Source organism: Pelodiscus sinensis, chromosome 6, assembly GCF_052426305.1.
Source record: "Pelodiscus sinensis isolate ZL-2025 chromosome 6, ASM5242630v1, whole genome shotgun sequence".
Lineage (NCBI taxonomy): Eukaryota > Metazoa > Chordata > Testudines > Trionychidae > Pelodiscus > Pelodiscus sinensis.
The window spans coordinates 44,447,603-44,472,058 of NC_143057.1; the positions used below are offsets into that span (position 1 = coordinate 44,447,603).

The following is a 24,456-nucleotide window of genomic DNA, read 5'->3' on the forward strand; positions in this document are numbered from 1 at the left end:
GCCAAACATTTCTCCAGAGCTCAGTTTTATTCTCCCACACCTCACTTCCCTTAGTCCTTTATTCTCAAGCTGAGGTGTCTGCTGAGAAAAGCCGCTCTGCGTCTCCCTGGTCTGCTCGGGGGGAGGCGCTAGCTTCGCGTCTCCCTGGTCTGCTGGGGGGAAGCAGCTAGTGCGGGGTTGCCTCACCCGTTTGTAAATAGGGATCTGATGTAAGTCGGATCCATGTAACCGGGGACTGCCTGTAGTAATGGCAGCTAGTAATAGTTAAGGGAAAGGACTATGGTATTTCAGGTTTTTTTCTCATCTAGAGAAGTTTAAATTTCTAGAAGGGTATGCCTGCCTATCACAGTTTTAAATGTGGCCTTTCTTGCAGGAGACTATCTTAGTGAGTTGTGAAGCCACTCCCAGTACATTCATTGCCTTGGGAAGTCTCATGTGGTGTATGAAGGCACGGACTCCGGCCGGTGCAAGCACGAAATCATTTTATTGCAAGATTACAACTATCTTTATACCCTCTCAACTTCCCAAAAGTCCACATCCTGCTTTTTCACAAACTGTGCTTTTTCCCAGCCCCAACACAGCATTCTCGAAGGTCGTTGACTCGGGCAGATGTTGTTATTGTTGGCTCAGGAGTCTTGCTTGGTTTCGTCCTTGGGATGCCCTGTCACACGGCCAAAGCACTATACTTGTTGATTCTCTACATCTCCCCCTCTTTTATACAAAACAATACCATTAATAAGTAACATTGTCATTACACGAGCCTCAACTTTCCGAGCAGAACGAATACAAGAAAAAAGTAAAGAAAGAATTATAAAAAGCACAATAAGAAGCCCACTTGCAAGTCCAATAAACACCCACATGCGCAAATTTAATCCAGAAAACCACATAGTAGGATTAAGCCAAGATAAGTCAGATTGCAAAGTAGCAAAAACCTTTTGTGTGGTTAATTCTTGCAATTGCTGAATTTGGTTCTTTAACTGAGCATGCAAAGAATTAACATGAGAACGTAAAGAAACATCAAAGGCACCCTGTAAATAGTGTTTAACAAGGTTCCAATCATGAACTGATGAATTCCAAGGGAGGGATGTCACACAGAGACCTCCAGCAGTGTGCTCCCAATCACAATGCAGAGACAACCTAGTCTTTAAGGCTGCGTGCCTATCACCAAGCCAAATGACTGCGGCTTCTAGGGCCTCAAGCTGCGCCAATATCTCTTCGTCAATGGTCTCCTGTGTTTGGAACTCCCGTGTAACGTTTATTAGAGTTTCCCCTACCATTTTTGCAGTCTTAACCAACTGGGTTAAAGAGGCAATAGCAGCAGTGGCACAAGCAAGAATAATAATTGCCGACACGAGAGCAAAAATCAGCCACCCCAAAAATCGCTTCGTACGTCTACGAGTGTTAGTAATCTCCTCCTGCAGAAACCTTGTAAGATGGCCAAAGCCACTATCTCCTTCCCAGTCTCGTGTGAGATTAACAGGAATCCATAACTCAGGGCATCGTCAAAGAGGGGAACACAAAGGTTACATTATCACTCATGGAAATGCAGGTCTTATATCGCACCTCAGACAACATAACAAAATAACAAGAATGGGAAAAATTACATCTCTTAAAAGTTGCTTTTTTTGCTAAGGCAAAAACATATGGATGCGAAGTACAAACCATAACACTATTATCTTGCTGCTTAATATAGTTAGATGTATAATTCTCTAAAATCAAACTCCCTAGATTATAACCCATAAATGCTAACCCCCTTCTGTAACGTGGAGGCCGTGGTGTTATCCCCATTAGTAATAAATTGTAACACAGGACCGGCAGAGCCTCCCCCATGCCACGAAAGGCTATGATTATACCAGCCGAAGGGGACAGTGCGATTGTCCACTTTATCCCACAGCATACCGTGAGGGCCCTAATCCACAACCGTGCCGAATTCGCCCCGGAGTACCAGGGGGCTGCATCCACGACATGCCTGCCAAACCGGTGCCGCATCTGCTGATATCCTTTTTATCATGCAGCGGGGCAAATCAGGGGCGTACGGCTCCCAGGAGTCATTACCGCTTCCGTGCATCCTGGGAATGCTCAGTAAGGTATAGTTAACCCTTCCGTCGTGCTCCCGCGCCACTAGGTGCAACTGTGGCTGCACGGGCACACGACCTGAGTCATAAAGGGTAGAAAAGCAAAGCGGTGGGAGGTCGGTGACAAAGGTGACATTGGTAACATTAACGACCTGGGTTTCCTGTTCCGCTGTAGGGGTATCCTCACCCCTCCCACCCAATCGGTACCATTGTTACTGATGGGCAGTGAGGGATCCCACCACGTCACAGGCCTGAATACGGGGGGATCAATGATGTGCGCCCAATACAAATGTGCTGTCGCAGTATGCACACAGAAACTGCTCCACAGGAACCACAAAAATGCAGCGGTGACCGTCATGGATTTGTCGCCACGGATCGGCAGCGGTCCCTTCATTCTCGAGTTGAATCCCTTGCGCCGATGACGTACCAATCCTGGCTGGCTTAACAAATTGCACAGGAAGCCAATAGGGACCTGAGGGAAGAGAAACACAGGCATACCCACGTCCCCATGTGATTAATGGAACGGGACCTTGCCACTGTCTGGATTCCAGGTGTCTGTAGTAAACCTGTGGCCGCTCTGGCCACGCAGAGTCTCGCCCAAAGTGGCACTGTGCTGCTGTGAAAGACAAATCAGAAAGATTTAAAAAGTTTAACACATACATAGCTTTGTCCAAACGCTCCTGTGGGGTCATTCCCACTGGATTCCCCCTTTTTTGTTTATCAAGAAGGGTCTTGAGAGTGCGGTGCGTGCGTTCAACAATCGCCTGGCCCGTGGGGGTGTGTGGAATGCCTGTGGTGTGGCTTACACCCCAATCCTGCAAAAAGGACTGAACTTTGTGGGAGATATAAGCAGGACCATTATCAGTTTTAACAGAAACTGGAACACCCATGACAGCAAAACAATGTAACCAATGCCGAACAACATCACGAGCCTTTTCTTCTTCGGGGATGTCCCCGCGGGTGCTCCACTATGGGTGCTGGGCTTGCCCCGGCGCCGCAGATGGAGACTTGTCAGTAGCAGTATCTGGCTGGACCACGCATGTGCCACAGGCTCGCGGCTTTCGCGCTTTTTCTGTCGCGCAGTCTGGCCGTCCGCCAGTTCCTCTTCACCGCCTCAGGCTGCAGACGCTTGTAACTGCGCTCTCTCTCCACAGAACATGACGATGAAACACTAATCTATCTAAAATGCTAATTTAACTAAACTAAACCTAAAGTGGAAGACTCAGACCTTCCGTCTGGTCAATCCTCTTAACCTTAAACTACCACATTCTCTCTAAATCAATTGCGCATGGGACAACTCGATCCAATCAGCAAGTCTCTCATACACTATGCTAACCTAGCCTATTCCCGATGACCCAACACAACGCTTAATGTATGCGTTGCACAGGCTTTTATAGGCTATGGTCATGAATATGTATGAGAGCTTGACTTTAAAATGATTGGCTAATCAAGATGCGATATTTGCATGAGTTTAAAACAATTATTGCATAATCATGAGAAACCGTCTATCCTTATGAATATTCATGTGGTCAACATTCTGACCCATGAATATGCATTTACAGTTGGAATGATTTAGATTTAAACATGTCAGCATGACTCAGCAATTTTTTGAAATATGTGATGACGTATACATGTATTGATTTAAATGTCTAATACATCAGTTTTACTACATAGGTGTTATAGGGCTAATACATATTAGGCTCATTACATAATCAGATATCATTACAAACATTAGGCTCATTAAGCAATTAATACAATTCTGCTAATACTCCCACCAGTTCCTCCTGACCATCCTTGGTTGCAGACAGAGTGAGCCCTCTCTCCTCAGATTCCTGTCAGGATTGAGAGAGAGAGAGAGAGAGAATTCAGTCAGTTTGGTAGTTACTCATTTAGTTGTAGTCTTCCATTCCTATAGTTATAATCACAGTTATATCGATGACAGACGACACCCTATGCCCAGGGAAATCTCCACTCTGGCCTCAACCTCACTGGAACAATTTCCTGCTCACACCACCAGCTGCCAAAAGGCACAGAAACTGCCAGCCCTTTCACCCAGCCCAGACCATATGCACTTCTCCCCGGAGCCACCCTCACGTTCTCCAGCACATTAAAGGCACTCACCAAGACAGCACACATGGCGAGTGGTCATGCACAGAGTGTCATGGCTACAACAGGCAGCTGTCCCAAAAGACCTCCTGTCCAGAGTTGAAGATTTTCCATTTGACAGGCAGAGTCTTTTTTCTGAGGAAAACTGACCAAGTCCTCCCCTCAGGTAAGGACTCCAGAACCACACTTAGAACCCTTGAGATGTACACACCACTTTACCGGCGTAAGAGGTACACACCATACCAAAAGCAAAGACTGTTTTCCCACCAAATGACCTCATATAGACAGCATGACCAGCAACTCAACAAACAGCATCAACAGAGAAGACGACCCCCACCAAAAGCATCTGGCCAGCACAACACCAGACAACAGGTTTGACGCTTCGATCGAGGGATTGAGAACCATACCATTCAACAATCACACTCGTGCTGCAGACACTTTATTCCACCATCGTCTAAGGCCTTTTCAACACCGATGGGCCCATATCACCACCGACAGATGGGTCCTTCAAACCATTGAGCTAGGTTACACCATCCCCTTCACATCACTGCTTCCTCCCTCTCCTCCCACCCCATCCCTCTTCAGGGACCCATCTCATGAATCTCTGCTAAAACAAGAAGTACTTCGTCTACTCAGCATCGGAGCAATAGAGAAAATTCCAGATGAGGGGTAGGGTTTTTACTCCCGATACTTCTTAACCGACAAAAAGTTGGGAGGTTGGAGGCCGATTCTAGACCTTCGAGGCTTAAATCGATATCTTCGAAAGCAACATTTCTGTATGGTTACCCTAGCTACAATCATCCCAGCACTACACAGCGGAGATTGGTTCATGTCCCTCAACCTGCAGGACGCGTATTTTCATGTGGCCATCCATCTGGCCCACAGAAGGTTTGTTTGTTTCCAAATAGGTGCAGACCATTTCCAATACAAGGTCCTGCCCTTCGGTCTCTCGTCAGCTCCCAGGGTTTTCTCCAAGACTCTGGCGGTGGTTACAGCATACCTATGTTGTCTGGGTATAATTATATTCCCTTATCTGGATGGCTGCCTAATCAGAGCACCTTCGTCAGCAGAAGCGCTTCATGCCACAAACACCACGAGAGCAGTTTTTAAGGCATTAGGTCTGATTCTCAATATTCTGAAGTCAGGCATGATGCCCCACCAATACAATTCATCGGTGCCCACCTCGACTCAACCAAAGCTTGACCCCTTTATCAATGACCAGGTTTCAAACAATCCGAGACCTGATACAAATACTTTCTACCAGTCCCAAAACATCTATACTCCACTGTCTACAGCTCATGGGATGTATGTCATGGAAAACACGAGGTTATACTTCCAGTACCTTCAACACTGGATAGCCACAGTGTATACCTCGAAACCCACAGGACGGTTACAATCCCTGTCTTTGTCAAAAATTCGCTGACTTGGTGGACTATTCCTGACAATCTGATGTCTGGCATACCCTTTCATCATCCCCAGCCAACAATGCAGCTGACTACCGATGCATCGCTCCTTGGGTGAGGTGCCACCTTGAAACACAAACGGGGCAGGGCCTATGGTCCCCCAAAGAATCGTTGATGCACATCAGTTTCCTGGAACTACAGGCGGTCTACAACGCCTGCCAACACTTCCTCCCCGTTATCCAGGGCCAAGTCATATGACTCCTCACCGACAATATGACCACTGTATATTACATAAACAGACAGGGAGGAGCTCGGTCCCGATTCCTTTGCGCCGAAGTGATATGTTTGTGGAACTGGTGCAATCACCACAAAATCTCCCCTCTTGCAGAGGCTCTCCCCGTACTCCAGAATTCCACAGCTGATGCATTAAGCAGACATTTCTCCATGAGCCACGAGTGGGAGCTACATCCAGAAGTACTCTCCATCATATTCCGTTGCTGGGGGGTTCCCATCAGTAGACCTCTTTGCCACAAGTCTGAATGTGAAATGCCCCCAATACTGCTCGAGGGTGGGATTGGGCGGAACTCCATGGGAGATGCCTTCTTGTGTAGTTGGGGTCACCATCTTCTATATTCCTTCCCTCCCACATCCTTAATCCTCAGAGTCCTGGAAAAGAGAGCTATCGACAGAGCTACAGTGATTCTTATAGCCCTCTTGTGGCCATGACAAACATGGTTCCCTTACCTGTATCGCATATCAGCTCGCTCTCCATATCCTCTGCCCAGATGCTGCGAGCTGCTCACACAGAACTGCGGATACTCGATTCATCGCAGACCAACCACCTCGCACTGACAGCCTGGTACCTGATTGGTTTCAATAAACAGAGATGATATGTTCGCAAGCTGTCAAACACGTTCGATTACATAATAGAAAATCTACCACACTTACCTTCATAAATGGACACGGTTTTCTTCATGGTGTTCTGGGACGCACTTAGATCCCTACTCTGTCCCTATCTACAGGATTCTGGACTATTTCGTACATCTTAAAGACTCCAGCCTTACCTGTGCTTCTATTAAAGTACACATAGCTGCTATCACTGCTTTCCATCATTCAGTAGATGGCTACTCAGTCTTTACACATCCCATGACAAAGAGATTTATGAAGGGGATGGCTAATCTCTTTCCACACCAAAGACAGCCTGCAGACCCCTGGGATTTGGAGCTAGTCCTGAACGCTCTAACATGGAATCCCTTTGAACCTTTAGCAACACGTGACCTACACACTCACAATGAAGGTCATCTTCCTGTTCGTGATAACCTCTGCAAGGAGAGTTGGGCAACTGTTTGCCCTATCAGCTTCACCATCCTACACAATATTCACCCCTCAGGGAGCTTTATTACGCCCCCAGCCTACTTTTCTCTCCAAAGTAAATTCAGAGTTTCACATAAACAAACCAATAGTCCTTCCCATGTTCTACCCTAAACCTCATTCTTCGATGGAGTAAGCACACCTCCATACCTTAGATGTGAAGCGAGTGTTGGCATTCTACATAGACAGAACTAGATCCTTTCGGAAGTCGCACAAGCTACTACTATTCACGGCTGAGTGCTCTATGGGCCATCCCTTATTGGCACAATGTATTTCATCAATCATCGTCGCCTGCATAAAGAAATGTAATCCTTTGCAAAATAGACCTTTACCACATGCACTGAGAGCTCACTCAACATGAGCAATAGCCACGTCAACCACTTTCCTGAAAGGGGTTTCATTGAGAGACATTTGAAGGGCTGCTACATGGTCTTTGGACTTCACGTTCGCTAAACACTATGCCATCTCCAACCTTCTTCTACCAAATACGGCAGTGGCATCAGCAGTCCTCTCCACAGCTACAGCATGATAGCTACGAATCCCGCCTCCATTACAGGGGTTACTGCTGTAAATTCACCTACAGTGAATGGGACACTGCTCGAAGAAGAAAAAGAAGTTACTCATCTTGTGCAGTAACGATGGTTGTTCAAGAAGCATATCCCATGGGTGCTCCACGACCCGCCCTCCTCCCCTCTTTGGAGTATCTGTTTCTTATGTCTTTCAAACCAAGAGGATCAGGAGGAACTGGCGGGAGCCGGACCGCGCGCACACAAACGGCACAAAAGGCACGAGATGTGCTTCGCGTATGCGCAATCTGGCGGACTACGGCTGAAAAAGGTCTCCGATCTGCAGCGCCGGGACAAGCCTGACACCTACAGTGGAGCACCCACGGGGCACGCATCTCAAAGAACCATTGTTACTGCACAAGGTGAGTAACTTCTTTTTCCTTCTGTTAACAAGTCCTTTGAGTGCTGAAAAGACCCTCACAGCATCCTAACAGATGAATCCCTTTTGAGATTGCGTATGCATCAGTTCCAGAGTCAATCTCAAGCAGTTTACCTTCCAGGCATTCAAAACATCACTGCAGATGACCTCTTCCCTTAAAATCACAAATGGGAGGTAGATCCCATTGTATGCCATAACATATTTAAGTGTTGACACAGATAGACTGGTTCATCTTGGCCAGAAACAGGAAGTGCTTCCTTTTCTGCTTGAGAGGAGGACTGAGGCAATATTTCTTGGGAAATGTCTTTCTTATTTGATATTGGGTTTGTATATGTTTCCTCCAATTCCTGTAATATCCAAGGTGTTGATCAAGATAAGGAAAGAGAAGGCCAGAATTATTGCTTTAAGGTCGGATAGCAATGGGGTAGGATATTAGAGGGAATGAGGGAAATCTGTCACACCCTAAAACACTTCAGCACTATTGAAGGAGCAATATTGATGATAATGCAGTGGCAAAGATATCTCCCATTCTGGAGGAGAATGACTAATAGCAGTTAACTCAATGTGCCACAACTAGATGATGTATAATATTCCCCTCATAGTTCTGCACACCTGATTAGTAACCCTTCTTATTCTGAACCTCTTTATCTCAGACTCCTAGTTGTGCCAAAATCTTGAAGTAGGCGATAATGCTATGCAATTAATTTTCACTTATGAGCAAATTCAGAATTTCAAGCCATGTCTCCAGAAGGAAAGAGACTAGGGGCTGGGTGATGGTTACCAGTTATGGTTAACCGGTGGCCTGACACAGGTCGGGGGCTGCTCCAGGCTTGCAGCACAGTGCTTTCTCATTCTCTTCAAACCAAGGAGCACGACAGTGCCATTAAAACTCTGATTCTTACAGATCTTGAAAGTTCTCTTGGTATGCCTTTGCATTAAAGATCTTAAAGGTTACTAATATTGTAATAAATGCAAAATGAAATACATTTGATAAAATGTATAAAATTACATGAAGAATTTTGTGAACAAAACTGAAGATTTTAATATGCCTAGAGGATCTGATAGTCATATAATTAGAATCTCAAAGTACAATCCTATTATAAGGAGTTATTGACCATATCATTTATTGCAGGAATGTGATAGTGATGTTGGGTTTGAGTTGGAGATGGCCAACTGGTTTTCAAAGGGAAACAATCAGAATGTTTATTGTGACAATTTAAAAAATATATAAAGTATTTTTTTATTCAGAAAGTAGATAATTATAAAAATCAGACTTCCAAAACAAGCAGATATTCTTATAAAACTCACTTTAATGTGAAGAACTTCATAAAGGAGAGAGGGATCTATTTTATGACTAATAATAAGAATGATATCCATGTTTCTGTCTGGTGCCTGCTGAAACTTCCATGTATGTTGGGGAAAAAATGGCATTTCTCTGAGAGATGTGGGTAAAACATTCCTCCTTTTAGAAGCTGACTGAAGAAATCGTAATTTTTCACAGATTATAGTTATGAATTTGTGCTTTAAGGTACAATAATATTGAAAAGCTCCATTGGATTCTTTAAAATTAAAGATTTTTTTTATGGTTTCCATTGGAAAAGAATTCCTTTGTTAAATGGGAATTCTGCCTTTCATTTTTACTGGATCTGTAAGTCAGAATGTTTGAGTGATTTTTGGCTATTTTAACTTTCATTTTTGGCTCTCATTTTTCTTAGTAAAATAAAGCATAATTAATGTGCCCTTTTGTTAAAGTGTATTGTAAGGCAAGCTGGGGAGTTGGGTCAACAGTGTACAAGCACGTTTTGGCAGTAGTCACCTGAAACTTGGTTGTTTTCTTCCCCTTTGTCTGTTGGAGGAAAAACAGGAGAAACAGTGATCTTGTGTTAGTTTTAGCTTCGCTTGACTGCTTCATAAAATTTGTCCTTTGTTTTGTTTTACTGCTACCATAGGAGGCAGTTTTGTTAAAACATGCTTTGAAGAGATCCCGGTAGATTGCGGTTATGCAATCCTCCATCATGCCTGATAGTTTCTGGTACTAATGATCTGACATCACTGCAGAAACCTGCTTACTGACTGTTTTCATTTTAACCCCCTTACATGCATGGTTGCAATCTCTAATTTAAAAAAAATTAGATTATCTAAGTGTCAGGGAATGAAATGCCTGGTTAAATGAAAAATAACTACTTCCTGTCTCAAGGAGAACTCATATTTTTTATCACTTCAGGAAATGCATCTCATTGTAGAACAACATTTCCTAAAGTATTCAGTGCCATCCCTTTCTTCATGGAAGAGGGATACTGGTCAGTATATAGAAGATATAGAATGAGTAGGAGTGGGCTTTTAATACAGGCAGTCCCCGGGTTACGAACAAGATAGGGACTGTAGGTTTGTTCTTAAGTTGAATCTGTATGTAAGTCGGAACTGGCGTCCAGATTCAGCCGCTGCTGAAACTGACCGCCAGTTCTGACTTACATACAGATTCACCTTAAGAACCCCAAGTCAGCTGCTGCTGAAACTGATCAGCAGCTGATTCCAGGAAGCCTGGGGCAGAGCAACTGTGCCTCGGGCTTCCTGTAGTCAGCGCTGGTCAGTTTCAGCAACAGCTGACTTGTGGGACGCCTGGGGCAGAGCAGCTGGGGTGCTGCTGGGTTGCTCCAGTAGCACCGCTCCTCGGCGCTACTGGACCAACCCAGCAGCACCCCAGCTGCTCTGCCCCAGGCGTCCTGATTCAGCCGCTGCTGAAACTGACCAGCAGCGGCTGAATCAGGACGCCTGGGGCAGAGAAGCTGGGGTGCTGCCGAGTTGGTCCAGTAGTGCCCAGAGCGGCGCTGCGGGACCAACCGGCAGCGCCCCAGCTGCTCTGCCCCAGGGTCCACAACAAAAGCCTGGTCTGCTGGGGGGGGGGCACACTAGCTGCGCCCCCCCCAGCAGACCAGGGACACAGGGAGCAAAGTGGCAGCGGGGGGTGCCTCGCCTCTGAGGCTTTGCTCTGGCGCGGGACCGCTTTGCTCCCGGTGCCCCTGGTTTGCTGGAGACGGTCCCCAGCAGACCAGGGGCACCAGGAGCAAATCCGCAGCCGCGGCGGGGTCCCCGCGCTTCTGAGGCTTTGCCAGAGCCATGCCTCAGAAGCGGGGGACCCCGCCACTGCTGCGGGTTTGCTCCCAATGCCCCTGGTCTGCTGGAGACGGTCCCCAGCAGACCAGGGGCACCGGGAGCAGCTTTTCTCGCCCCGGAGGTCGAGGTGGCTGACCGCTGCCTGTGAGCTCCGGGGCCAGAAAGCCCCGTTCGTAAGTGCGGATCCGACATAAGTCGGATCCGCGTAAGTCGGGGACTGCCTGTATATATTGATGTGATGCGATTTGGTTTTCTTTACAAGAATTTTGGATTCAGCTTTCAGACTTGGAAATTCTGCTGGAGAAAATGATACATTTTAATTGACATGGATTATGGAAATTCATTTTATTGTCCTTGCATGTTTAATATTTTGTGTCACTATTTCAGTTTTAAAAATCAAAACACATTCGAGTGCATCAGTACTGAATCTGACTTCATTCTATAGTGAGTCAGATTGACGTAAATCGAAAAATAACATTTGTGTTAAGGTTATTACGTTTAAATGTTTTGACAGTAAGATACCCTTTTTGATATTTGGTGCACTGTATTTATAAAATAGCGGCAACTTCACTGGCTGTTAATATTTTGGAAAATAGATTAGGTTCAAGAAATGTTCTGAATGTGTCATCTTGGGTGATAGCTCTTGTCTGTGAACTGAATAATCATTACAGATTAGAGCTATATTTCCTGTTCTTCTAGACCTGGGTTTCTCACATTTCATTGCACTGCAACCCCTTCTAACAACACAAGTTACTGCATTACCCCAGAAGCAGGGACCCAAACCTGAGCCTACCCATCTGAGTGCTGCTGCACCAGCAGCAGGAGGGCACAAAGCCGAAGCTCAAAGGCTTTAGCGCCAGGTAAAAGGCCCGTAACCTGAACCCTGCCGTCAGGATTTTGACTTTGGCCATGGTCATTGAGGCTCAGGCTTTGGCTCTGAGCCCCGGCAAGTATAATGCCAGCTCCTGGCAAACCCATTAAAACAGGGTCGTGACCCATAGCCACTGTTTAGACCTGAAATGTACAGTATTTTCAAATAAATGGTTTTGTTTTGACAAATAATATTGTCAGCTTCTTCTTGATCAGACTATTCTCTCTGATTATGTCCCTCTGTGTGTTGCCTTCTCAACAGAACTAAAAACTACTATACTGATGAGCTGTCAGTAATTTTTTATGATGTGAGAAGAGGCATACGGGCGACCTCTGGAAGGCTCAAAAATGAACAGAAAGAAGCCATCATAAACTAAGACTAGGAAGATATTTTATAAATACTTTTTTAAAAGTCAATAATAAAACAAAAAATAACAGTGGGGAAATAAATTTGATCAAATATAATAAAACTTGCAGAAACGTGGCTGTTAAAGATTTTCTTGTAGTAGAATCACAAGAGGTGGAAGATACTTGCTTTTGTATGTGCTTGCTTAATAGGCACCCTCCCCCATACACTGAATAGCATTCTGTTTTCAATTCTAGAAAAGATAATTTTTAAAATATATACAAAAACAATGAGTCCTGTGGCACCTTAAAGAATAACAATCTTTCATGGGTAAAAATCACTTTGTCAGATGCAGATACAGACTAACATAGCTAGCCCTCTGAGATTTAAAAATGTATAGAAATTTAAGTTCTGGGGATATAGACCTAATCAGCTCTCTTCACATCAATTGGTTAAATTAACTTTATCTAGAATAATCAGAAACTGGAATACAAGTGACATAGCCTTTTGGAGATGAACATATTCAGATATATAGCAAAGGTGAAGATTTTGGCATTACACTTATAGAATTTTCCAAAATCCTGTTAAACATTTGCATCCCTAGGTAGAATAAATTGCATAGCAGGAGAGCTGGGGACAATTTTTTTCACTGTAAGTGTTTTGTGTCTTGTTTTGGTGTATATCTCAGGGAGTGGAAGAACTGTATTTGTGCTTCCGTCAGTGCAGCTGCTATGGGTACAAGCATGCATACGTATTCCACAGGACTTGTAATTCGTCCCCTCTGCTTTTGGTATATCACTTTGTAGAAATACAGTTAAAGTTGAAAAAGCAGCCTCTACCATGTCCTTTCATATGTGTTTTGGGCCACTGGATCCAACTAAGACCAGCCTACCCGTGTTGAGCTGCTCTGTCTTTTTCAGAGGGGATGTAGAAACCCACTTGCAATATGCAGGGGTTGGATACTTCCCTGGTGGATGCTTTATTTGACCTGCCTCATTTGCAACCCACCTATAGAGCTTATATGGTGTGTTAGAGAATCTTGCCTAGCTAAATCCTCTGTCTTAGGATGAATTTCACCCATTCGGACTTTTTTGTCAATAAATATAACATAGAACCATTTATTTAGATGTGGTGTAGTTGAACATTCAAGAAATAATGCCTGACAATGTATTGTGAGAATCCATATACCTTGCTTGTGAAGTGAAAATTGTGTAATGAAAGGAAAGTGGCTTGTCATTTTTGAAGTACAGTAGTTGTAGATTTCATGCTTGTAAATGGTGCTCTACACAAAAATATCCTTGACTTTTTGGAGGGGGAGCAAGAGTGGTGAAATACAATGGTTACATAGCTCTCTAAGTTGTGCAGTGCATAATCACATGCACCAAAACCTTGTTTTGTCCAATTCCTCTATCAGTTTCCTTCAAATTGTGAGTAATAGTCTGCCAATGTTCACTATAAATAACTTTCAAATAAAAATATATTAAATACCTGTCAGAAATAAACTGTAATTTTAAAACTGCTTTTATAATACTTCCATAAAAATCCATTAGTTGCAACTTCTTGAAACCTTCTGTTTAGTAAGTATATATCTCCTAGGAATATATACCTCTGATTAACACACTGATTTTACTGGCTTCTTATTTTCTTCTTTATTTTAGCAGAAAAGTGCAAGTCTGTCTGCAGTACCACCATGTAAATACAAATAAAACAGGCATAATTTGGGATGACGGGTGGTTTATAAAATGAAGCTGGTATTTAAATTAGTCATGCCCTAAATGCAGGCGAGTGGACTAGATGACCCCTTGAGGTCCCTTCTGGTCCTAAACATCTGTGTTTCTGTCTTTAAAACATCAAAAGCAAGACTGGCAGCTGTACACAATATAGTTTGTAGTTGAAATCTTAAAGGTAAATATCAATTAGCTATATGGTAATTTAATTTTAGGACTTCTAATAATCCTGATGGGAGTTAAATCCATGCATACCATACTGAAAAAATATATATTAATTATAACATTGTTTTTGCTTGCATGTGCTAACCCAGTTTGTGTTTTTCAAAACATCTGTCTTTTAAAATAGTATTCTGTTGTGGAAACACATATTTTTTGTTTCTCTTTAGCACAAAACAAATTTGGTTTGTGAAATAAGTGTAACTATATTCCAGAATACTTAAAATCCCAGGAGACATGACATTGATTCACTTTGTTTAAACAAACTGAGTGTATTTGTTTGCACTATCTCCTGTAGGGAATTGTGACCAAATGTATCACTCTAATAATAATATTACAGAAGACACTCCTATTACAGCTTAAACATGCAGCTAATATTTTTGTCCTCTTTCTTAATGTAATTACACAAAATTCAAACATAAAACATTTAGCAATAATATCTTTTGTGGGTTTTTTGGTAAAATAAGGCCTATTTTGTCTATTGCGCAACTTACAAATTATAGTTACACGTGGAAAACATTCAACTTTATCTGATTTGTGCCTCTTATTTACCCAGTAATTGAATGACACTACAATATAGAAAGTGTTATGACTGTGATATTAGTATTTTTGTTCAAGAACTGTTATCCAGTTACAGTTATCCAGAAGAGTGGTTACACTTTTAGTGAAACCTGAGTGGAAATTTGTAAGAGTTTAAGTAATTTTCGCTGAATAAATACATGTATTTAAATATTTATTGCCCAGTGGGAGAAGGTTACATACATGGTGGAGAAAATTCCTTTTCCCCTTTGTGTATTGCTTCTGCATGGTACTCTGAAACTGCCATTGCCAGATGTGGACATGCTTCTTTTGAAAATAACTGTATCACTATTATATGCAAGGCCTGGATTATTTGCTTCCCTACCAGAAGAACATTGTGTGTGGGCGGATTATTGGCATTTCAAGGTCTGTGCAGAGTCTGGGAAGCTGGGGCCTACAGTAAACAGAGCAATAGAAAAGAGGAGGGGCAGAGGGGCATACATCTGACTGATTATTTTCAGAAGAGAAGTTCCAAAAAGTTTTGCACTTAGAGGTAGTGTAGCAAACTTAAATAAGTTTAGACCTGTTCCACAGATTCATTAATTTAAAAGAAACAAACAAACAACCCAAGTTAGTACAGTAGATAGGTAGTGTTTGTTACAGCCTTGTAGACTATTAGTTAAAGGATAACTTGAAAGATACAAATAGCTCTTTTAGAACTTAACTTTTGTTAGTGTGATACTTTAAAGCTACCTTCTCATAATGCATTGATGAGAAGGAGTTTATTAAAAGTGTGTGCTTTTTAATTTAGAATCTTCTTTATTATTGTAGTGACATTTATGATACGTGGAAATTATATTAGGCTTGCAAAACCTGCGATTAGTTACTGCTCTCCTTAGAAAATTGTATTAAATACAGACCACAATTACAACTTATCCTTTTTAAAGTTAGAAAACGTAAGTGTATATATATGAGGTGTACTGGAGATGAAGTCAGTTGATTGCTGTTCTGTGGTTCATTTCCAGGTCCTTCAGCAGCTTTTAAATCATTTCAGAAAAAACAAAGATAAAGTTCTTCTCTTCTCCTTTTCCACCAAGGTGAGCTCCATATGACTTGCATCATGACTGACCTCAGCAATAAGGCCTGAGGCATAAAGCACATGGGACATCAGCAGCTGTCAACCATATTTTCTTTCTCTCGTGAACTATGGGAAATAGTGTTGATATGGACAATGTACAGTACTAAAGAAAATACCTTGAAACCTTATGTTATCTCAAGGACAGTGGCAAGGACAAATAAAGTAATTTCCTTTCCTCTTTTGACCTGTCTTCAGTGGAATGTTAGTTATTTCCACTCACTATCAATTCATGGCCCATTTTGGCCCATTTCATGGTCATGAGATTTTTAAATTTTATATTTCATTATTTCAGATATATAAATTCCATGGTGGTGTAATTGTAGAGATCCTGACCCAAAAGGGAGTTGTGGGGAAGGAGTCGCAAGGTTGTTGTGGGGGGGAGAGGGGTTGTGGTACAGCTACCCTTACTACTTCCCTGCTGCTGGTAGAAGCACTGCCTTCAGAGCTGGGCAGATGGAGAGCAGCAGTGGCTACTAGTCGGGAGCACAGTTCTGGATGCAGATCTGCCACACAGAAGTAAAGATGGCATGTGTGGTAACTGCCATCCTTACTGCTGCAGTGCTTCCTGCGGAGCTGGGCCCTCGGGAGCTGCAACTTTCTGGCTACCCAGATCTGAAAGCAGCAACACAGAAGTAAGGGTGGCATGACACGACTTTGCCACTCTTACTTCTGCTATGCTGGTGGCAAGGCACCACCTTCAGAACTGGGCATGTGGCTATCAGCTGCTGTGCTGTGGCTGCCAAGCTCTACTGGCAGTGCAGAAGTAAAGGTGGCAATTCACAGCCTCCCTATATAACCTTTCAGCCCTCTGCAACTCCTTTTTGGCTCAGGACCCCCAATTTGAGAAACACTGATGACTCCCATGCGTTCTGTATAATGTAGAGTAAAAGCTGCACAAAAGACCAGATTTCATAGTGGGAGAGCAGATTTAAAAGTCCCCAATGCATTGGCATCAAGCATCAGCCTCACTGATGCATCAACTTACAGTCTCCAGTGGGCAGGCTATCTTGAGTATAAAGCACATCTTAATTTGAGCTAGACATTTGATGTAAGTGGGAGTTGTGTTAGTAACAACGTTCTAGTTATACATCAAGCTAACAATGCAGTGAAGCCCTGCATGTGATATTCTTGTTAGGGTCTAATGTGCTTTCTGAAATTATACAAACTATAACACAAGATTATCTAACTAAATACTTGGCATGCTAGTATAAAAGATTATCGACAGTGACAGTTCAAGATCTCTGCTTTAATTTTGTATCTTGTGTTGCTTTCAATTAAAAAAAAAAGTGAAAATATAAGGGTTTAGATGCCACAGTAGGAAACCAATTGTGTCTTGGAGAATAGCAGGGAAAGGATGTTAAATATCAACAGTGAGAAACATATATGCTTTCAAATGGTCTGTGGGCTGTTAGAAATGCTATTCAGAATACCTGATTTCTGTGGTTGCTACAATGCTTATTTTAAAATACACCCAATAATACCTGATTTCCCCCATCTTTTTTGTCAGTTGCTAGATGTGCTGGAACAGTACTGTATGGCATCTGGGCTAGACTACCGAAGACTTGATGGAAATACAAAATCAGAGGACCGGGTCAAGATAGTGAGAGAGTTCAATAGCATGCAAGATGTTAACATTTGCCTTGTTTCTACAATGTAAGAGAATTTAATTTGTATTGCATGTCGGCTTTCACCTACATACTTAGAGACGTGTAGTAAAGTTACTGTGCATTCACTTGATTGATCTTGGGTGACGGTACTTCCTGGAGGAGGAGCAAGAACGCTATTGTCAAGAAATTACGAGACTGTGGTGTCAGCTGCATCCATCTTGCATTAAGATTACTATAGTTGAAATGGGTCATAACACTTAAATTTATTCTTCACATCCCTTCACTCTCTTCTTTACTGGGTTCATTGAGATTTCAAACTGGTGAATGATGGTTTTAAATCTTTGGCTAGCCAAAGATGGTGGGGAACCATAAATTGTTCCTAAAGAGACAAACTTTCAAAAACTAAGCTCTTAAGTTGTGTGTGCAAAACCAGTAATAGCATGTGAGTTAATGTGTGTGTGCATAGTGAATGCATGAAAAGCCGTACTTGTGTCAGTTACATTTTACCCTGAATTTTTTATATGTGCACTTAGAGCCCAGTTTCTTAATCCTTGCCCCTTAAACCACTTACCTCTAAAACAGTGTTTCTCAAAGTAGGCCGAAGATCCAGTTTGAGAGAGCTGTTAACAGGCTGTTCTGGTTTGCTTACTTTCCAGCTCCACAGGCACGCAGCCTCATGGCTCCCAGTGGCTGCAGTTTGCTGTTCACAGCCAAGAGGAGCTGCAGGAAGCGGTATGGCCCAGACCGCTGCGTCCTGCAGCTCCCCTTGGCTGCAAACTGCACACAATGGGAGCCATGAGGCTCTGTGGTGGTGGAGCTGGTAAGTAAACAAACTGGAGTGCCCCAGTAGCAGCTTTCTCAAAGTGTGTCTGAGAAACATTTCTCTATCATGCCATAAAATTTTACTCATTTTTGACACCAGAAAGGAATCTTTTCATCAATTTATGATGAATAGTGAATTCTATTGGAATAGACTAATGAGATGTACACGTTCAGCCAAAAATTATGAAAATAGTGTTTCAATCCATATTTGTCTTTTTGATTTGGTTAGTTACATAATCCTTTATCTTTTAGCTCAGCTGACTACTGTGCCCAGGCAGGGGTGCAAACGGTGCGGATGCTTCCTGCTAATCTCTAGCAGTAGAGAAACTCCTGTGGGTGTAGAACCGATATAACTTTCTCCTTTGCTGCTGTTTCCACATGGGTGCATGTTGGGAGCAGCGAGGTGGAGAGGCCAGAGTATGATAAATTCTGGCGGTGCTCAGCCATCATAGTTCCTTTAAGACCATTGTCAGGTGGCACATTCACAGGTCAGGTACATAAGCAAGAATTAAGAGGTTAGTGATGCACTCTTGCTTTGCTGAGCATAATCTCAGTTAATTAGATTATCTTTCCAGTGATTTCAGGGGACTTTCTGAATAAGAAAGGATAAGCAATTTTTGACCCTTCTAGGTGAACAGAACATTAAAAGAAAAACATCTATTACAGGAGCTAACCCTTCTAGGAGTTACTGTAACTGTACTGTTCTAAGTCTACATCTACACTATAGCCCAGATTGATGCTCTGAGATCGATCCACTGGAGGTTGATTTAGCAGATCTAGTTAAGTCACAGATCACTCTCCCATTGATCCTGTTACTGTACCCTGGAGTAGAAGAGTAAGCAAAATTGACAGGAGAAACTCCCCCATTGACTCCCTGTGATGTAGAGCCCGCAATAACTTAACTAACGTTATGTTGATTAATGAATAATGTAGCTGGAGTTGTGTAGCTTACGTTGACTTTTTGTTGTCATGTAGCTGTAGCATAAAGGTTTTCTACTTACAGTGAATGTTCTATCAACCTTATTTGTTTTAAACACTTTAGTGTTAATTTAATCCACATGATCTTATAAATTCTGTATTATGAAATAGAGAATTCAATTAAGAATGGAATGGAAATGGAGTCTTACTTAATGGACAATTTACTCTCACTTACCCTTAACTTATGATTATCTTGTCTATGCAGAGCTGTATATAATGTTTCACATGTCACTGAGTAAATTTGTGAAAAACATGCCTGGAATAATTTGCAGCATGGCATACGTTTCTAGGAGAAACAAAATGGCACTCTCTGCGATTCTTAAAGTGTAGTTCAAGGTACACACATTATACAACAGAAATTAATGCATTTCTGTTTTCCTGAGATAAAGTAATCACACGTTAGAGTCTTTTGTAACTCTCTTTGGAAATCTGAAGGTACTGTATCCTCGTAGCACTGTACTGAGGTTTTTGGTCTTCTTTAAATCAGAGTGCAGGCACACCAAACCAAGGTCTTTTGTGCCGTCATCTGGTTGATGGCACTTTTCAGTATATTTATTTATTTCTAAACACGTAATAACTTGACAGAATTGGATCATACTTTTCTCTGCATAGTTTCTTGCAAAGTTTTTGGCTTACTGCTCTATGCAGTCAACGTGTATGTATTCTGAAAGTCTTAGCTTTCAAAGAGTCAAATGATGATTTCTGACAAATCCATTTGAACTTTCTTTTGACTGCAAAAATGCATCTAACAACAAGGAACGAGTTCTCAATACAGTGGCTTTGATTTTTGTCATTTTATCACAGTGGTACAATTAACATACAACTTCAGAGAAAAAGCATCTTTTTATACAATTAATGAATTATGAAGCAATAGTAATGACTTCATTGTTAAAACAGTGACAGGTTCCAAATTTGTATTCTAACTTATGTTCTGGGGAAATAAATCCATTTTGCCTGAAGTTTCTTCTGCATCCTTTACCCAAAAGGTATACATTTTAATGTAATAGCATGGTTTTGGGAAAAAAAGGGGTATTTCAATAAATATAACTTTACTTTTAAAATCGTATCTCTGGAACAACTTGATCTTAAATCCTCAAATTTGTTTTAAATACTACAGGTTGAATCTCTCTAATCTAGCACCTTTGGAACCTGACTGGTACCGAACCAGAGAATTTGCCGAATCACAGGAGGTCAATATAATCTAACAGCATTATTCCACTGCTTACTGGCCTCTTAGAAGACATTTATGGGTAAATTAGAGCTAAAAACAGCAAAGAACACTGAGAGCAGGACTGATGGCTGTAAACAAACTTTATGGGACTTCGGGAAACTTGGTCACATCCATAAGTGAACATCCAGCTAACTAAAATCATGCCGGACCACAGATGTTGCAGGAGCAGAATGTGCCAGACTAGAGGTTCATCCTGTAGTTTTGAACGTAATCTTGTGGATATTCTGACTTTCAAAAACCTGTTGGACAAGTTATAAGTAATATGGATGGTTCCTACCGAGCTTATAAATTTCTGGAGACCAGTAGCTGTAGATTGTTAAAGATTACAAGGTTGGTCACTTGAACATTCTATGGAAGAAACAAGTATGATTTATGGGACATATGCCCATGTGCTATCTGTTGTCACTTTTAAAAGCTTCTTGACAGAAGTATCTTTTTCATTATACTTTAAGCCTGTGCTGGCAGAAGAATTTGTCTTGGGAGAGGAATAAACATGGGCTATTATGCTTAGAGTTATTGCTGGTTCTGGCAGCAAACAAGCTCAAGTTGTAAATCTCATGAGAAGTAGTGCTATGTTGTGCAGGAGTTACAAACTTAAATAGTAGAGCTGTCAGCTTGTAATGACTAGGACACAACTTACTTTAAGGGGAGGGAACTATAACATTTGGACTATGGACAGCCCTGTTCCAAAGTTCCAATATATCATGCTGGAAGAAATAACTACTAATATCCCCTCCTTCAAAGCCCAATATTAAATCCAGTGGTCTACCTCAGCTTTCCCATGCTAATCTCCACATGCTCCAAAATGGATTCATTTAAAAAAAAAAAAAAACCTAAATCATCTGGATGATGACAGCTAAGAAGGACAAAGAACATTTTTGAAGTAAACGGGAGGCTCTCGGCTGCTAGAGTAATGAGGGCCATGTAAAATATCTATATATGTGAAAATACCAAAAATAGTTAGTATATAAAGGAATGTAGTTAGTATGTGATGTATTTTGTTTGTTCTTATAGGCATGCCCCATTACTTTATATTTCTACAAAGTCTCGTGTAATTTAGAATCTTTGCAGCCGAGCTGGTTGAATTAAAACTTCCTGTGTCATTCTTTTCAGGACTCTCAATTCTAATAACTTTGGAAGTAAAGCTGACCTACTAAGCTTCTACCTTATAGAACTCACATACTTAGCAAGTAGTGCTGTGAAATGGACAGTGTGTCTTGTAATTCATACGTGATTGGCTATTGGATCATATAACAGTCACGATCTGCAGGGTTTTCTCTCTCTGGTTTTGGCGGTGATGCTTGCAAGTGCCATGAGGTCTGAAAAGCTTGAAAAGTTTCAGTAGAAACTGGAAATTCACAATATGGAAATATATGTTCCATTGTAGACTTTGGGCTTTTCTGTAGATTTTTGGTATTTCCAATATTTTTTTCAAAATAAGATTTGTTTTAAAATGCAACTTTCTTATCCTGTTGGTAATGAAAAAAACCTTTTCAATGCAATCCAATGATGTCTTCCTGAGTATGCAAACAGACCAGAAATGTGAGCTACCCTTTCTTGAAGTGGAATATTAATCCAGTTATGAAGCCAGAAAATTAAGTAGTGATGGGGATGAGATAATTGCAGTGTCATATGCACTGGAAATAATTTTAGCCAACCTCTCCTATTAATGGTTTCAAAATTAAGTATATTGCCTCATGAAACTATTGTAAAATTTGCATCTACAGTTCAAAAGATCAAAAGCAAAAAAAAAAAAAAAAAAGATGTTAGGTTCTATAAAATAAGAGATGGAGAAGAATAATGAAAATATAATGTGCATTGTTGTTTTGTCCTTGCCACTTCCTTTTTTGAGATAAGTGAAGGTAAGAGGGGAAGAAGAAAAAATCCAGAATGGCAATGAGATGGTTCATGATATGAGGATATCAATAGTTCTAATATTTTAAATCTCTCCTCATATTAAACTTTTTATATTAGACAAATTATAGCGCACAATATAAAGTGTATAAAATTATTAGGTTGGTCAGGTGCTGTTACTGTCCTTTCTTGTAATACAAGTAAAAAAGAAGCATCCAATTAAAAGATGACAGACTTTAAAATGATGAAAGAATTTGTCATGTACTCTGTAATCTTGTTTGTGGAAAACTCAGCCACAAAGTGACATTGAGACAGTTTATGAACCAAGAAAGGATCAGACAGTTCTGTGAATAGAATTAATTACTAACTGCCTCCATAGAAGTTTCCCTCTGGCATGTTGTTCTCTGACTTCTGAAGATTGTGGTACTAACCACAGAGACAGAATACAACAGTAAATAGACCATTAGTTTGATCCAATGTGCAGTCCTAGAATACCATGAACTCTTGAAAAATAATGGTTTATTGTCAGGCAATGGTGCAAGATCCTTAAAAGGAGTGAATGTGTTAGGCTGAGCCATCTGAACCATGAGAGCTCTTATAATTCAGTTTAATTTAAACATCTGCTTTAGAATATTACCCGTTTTAAATGTATTCATTTATAGTGTGCCATCTGAAATCTAGGTACATTCTGTTTATGAAGGCATTGTGGGGGCTTTGTTTCCTGAAACATTGTAGCGTAACTAATAATTTTATAAAACTTTTACTCTTTTAAAATACCCTGCTTAGTCTTCTCTCCTCTGACTTAGTCTGTTATTTCCACTAATGAAATCTGAAGTGTACTTTATATTTCAGATTTCAGATACTTTGATTTTTTTATTAAACCAATTAGAAAAACAAGTTGACTTATTTTTGTCTGACTGCAGGGATAGGTAAGAGCAACTGAATTCCATCCTCTTAATAAGAAAAGTACCAAAATTCCAAAGTACAGCGGAGGATTCTAAGAAACAAACATTTTAATTCAGTATTTCAAACTTTGACAATGCTCATGCTCTGGAAACCTTAATTTAAGTTGGCAAGTTCCCATATTCTCTCCCTTTCCCAATGTAATTAACCCAAAGCTCCCCACATTTGAAAGAAAAAGGCCACAACTTTAATTTAACAAGGATTGTGCTAAAACCATAAGGCGATGGCTCCCACCAATTTTTTGTGTAAGGAAATGAATTAATGAAATAACTCAACCCTTTCTGACCACCTTACACTAGCTTAAAAGAATCCACAACAAACTCTTTTAAATATATGCTTTAAAAATGGGTAAACTTTTCCATATTTGGGGAGTGTCTCATTGAGGGCACGTAGTTGTTTCATTGTGAACATGTTCTAAAATTCTTGGAGTAACTATCATTGATCTTGTTGGTATAAGCCTGCTGGAGGATATAATCTTGTCAAGAAAGACAGTCATCAATTAAGAATGGTATCCATTCAAGATGTGATGATCATTTTGTCATACATATATGTTACCTTACTTTTGCTACTTACAACAGTCAAATAGGTACGGCTGATATTTGATTAACTCTTTCTACTTCTAATTATTTAAACTATATCTACCGTCTACATCCTGAACAAAAGATATTGTTAGAGAGATTCTTGAAACTCCTTAGCATTTCTGCTGGACCCAGTCTTAATGACTACCAGCTGTCTGATCACACCATATACAGAATGTGCTGACGTGGCTTTCTGGATCTGGGGGGGAAAATGCAAAATCAAACACATACCATGTTTGAAATCAAAGCTCACTTAAAACAGTCTCACAGATACTAACACAGTGGATACAGTTATTTTGCTTCCTGACGCTTTCCAGAAATTTTCATTTTTTTTTTGTAGGGATTAGGTGTAGCTAAGTCTGTACTAAAGAGTTCCAAGAAATACTCCTAAAACTTGACTACTCCTCACTTTGGTGCCAGTCCAGCAAACCACTTAAGCATATATCCTACTTTAAGTCAGTGAGAGAGCCTTTTAGCTTGAATACAGGAATTGTTAAGCACATGCTTAATGGGCTTGCTGGATTGGGGCCTTTGTTGTTTGAATAACATTTTTGAGTTGGTAAAGTGTTCTGGAAGATGTAGCCACCACG

At 41.2% G+C, this 24,456-nt stretch overlaps 1 protein-coding gene across 11 annotated transcripts in view; it reads left to right on the plus strand.

Moving 5' to 3' along the window:
• ERCC6L2 (ERCC excision repair 6 like 2) overlaps positions 1 to 24,456 on the plus strand; it is a 119,870-nt gene that overhangs the window by 40,826 nt on the left and 54,588 nt on the right. For 8 of the 11 annotated variants that reach the window (XM_089779258.1, XM_089779262.1, XM_089779263.1 and 5 more), the window contains 2 exons: positions 15,721 to 15,792; positions 17,341 to 17,486. In XM_089779258.1, coding sequence (XP_089635384.1) covers positions 15,721 to 15,792; positions 17,341 to 17,486 — 218 coding nt within the window. Of the gene's footprint in view, positions 1 to 373; positions 10,315 to 15,720; positions 15,793 to 17,340; positions 17,487 to 20,357; positions 20,802 to 24,456 lie in introns of those variants that run through there. The other 3 variants (XM_089779268.1, XM_089779267.1, XM_089779264.1) reach the window with 3 other exon arrangements.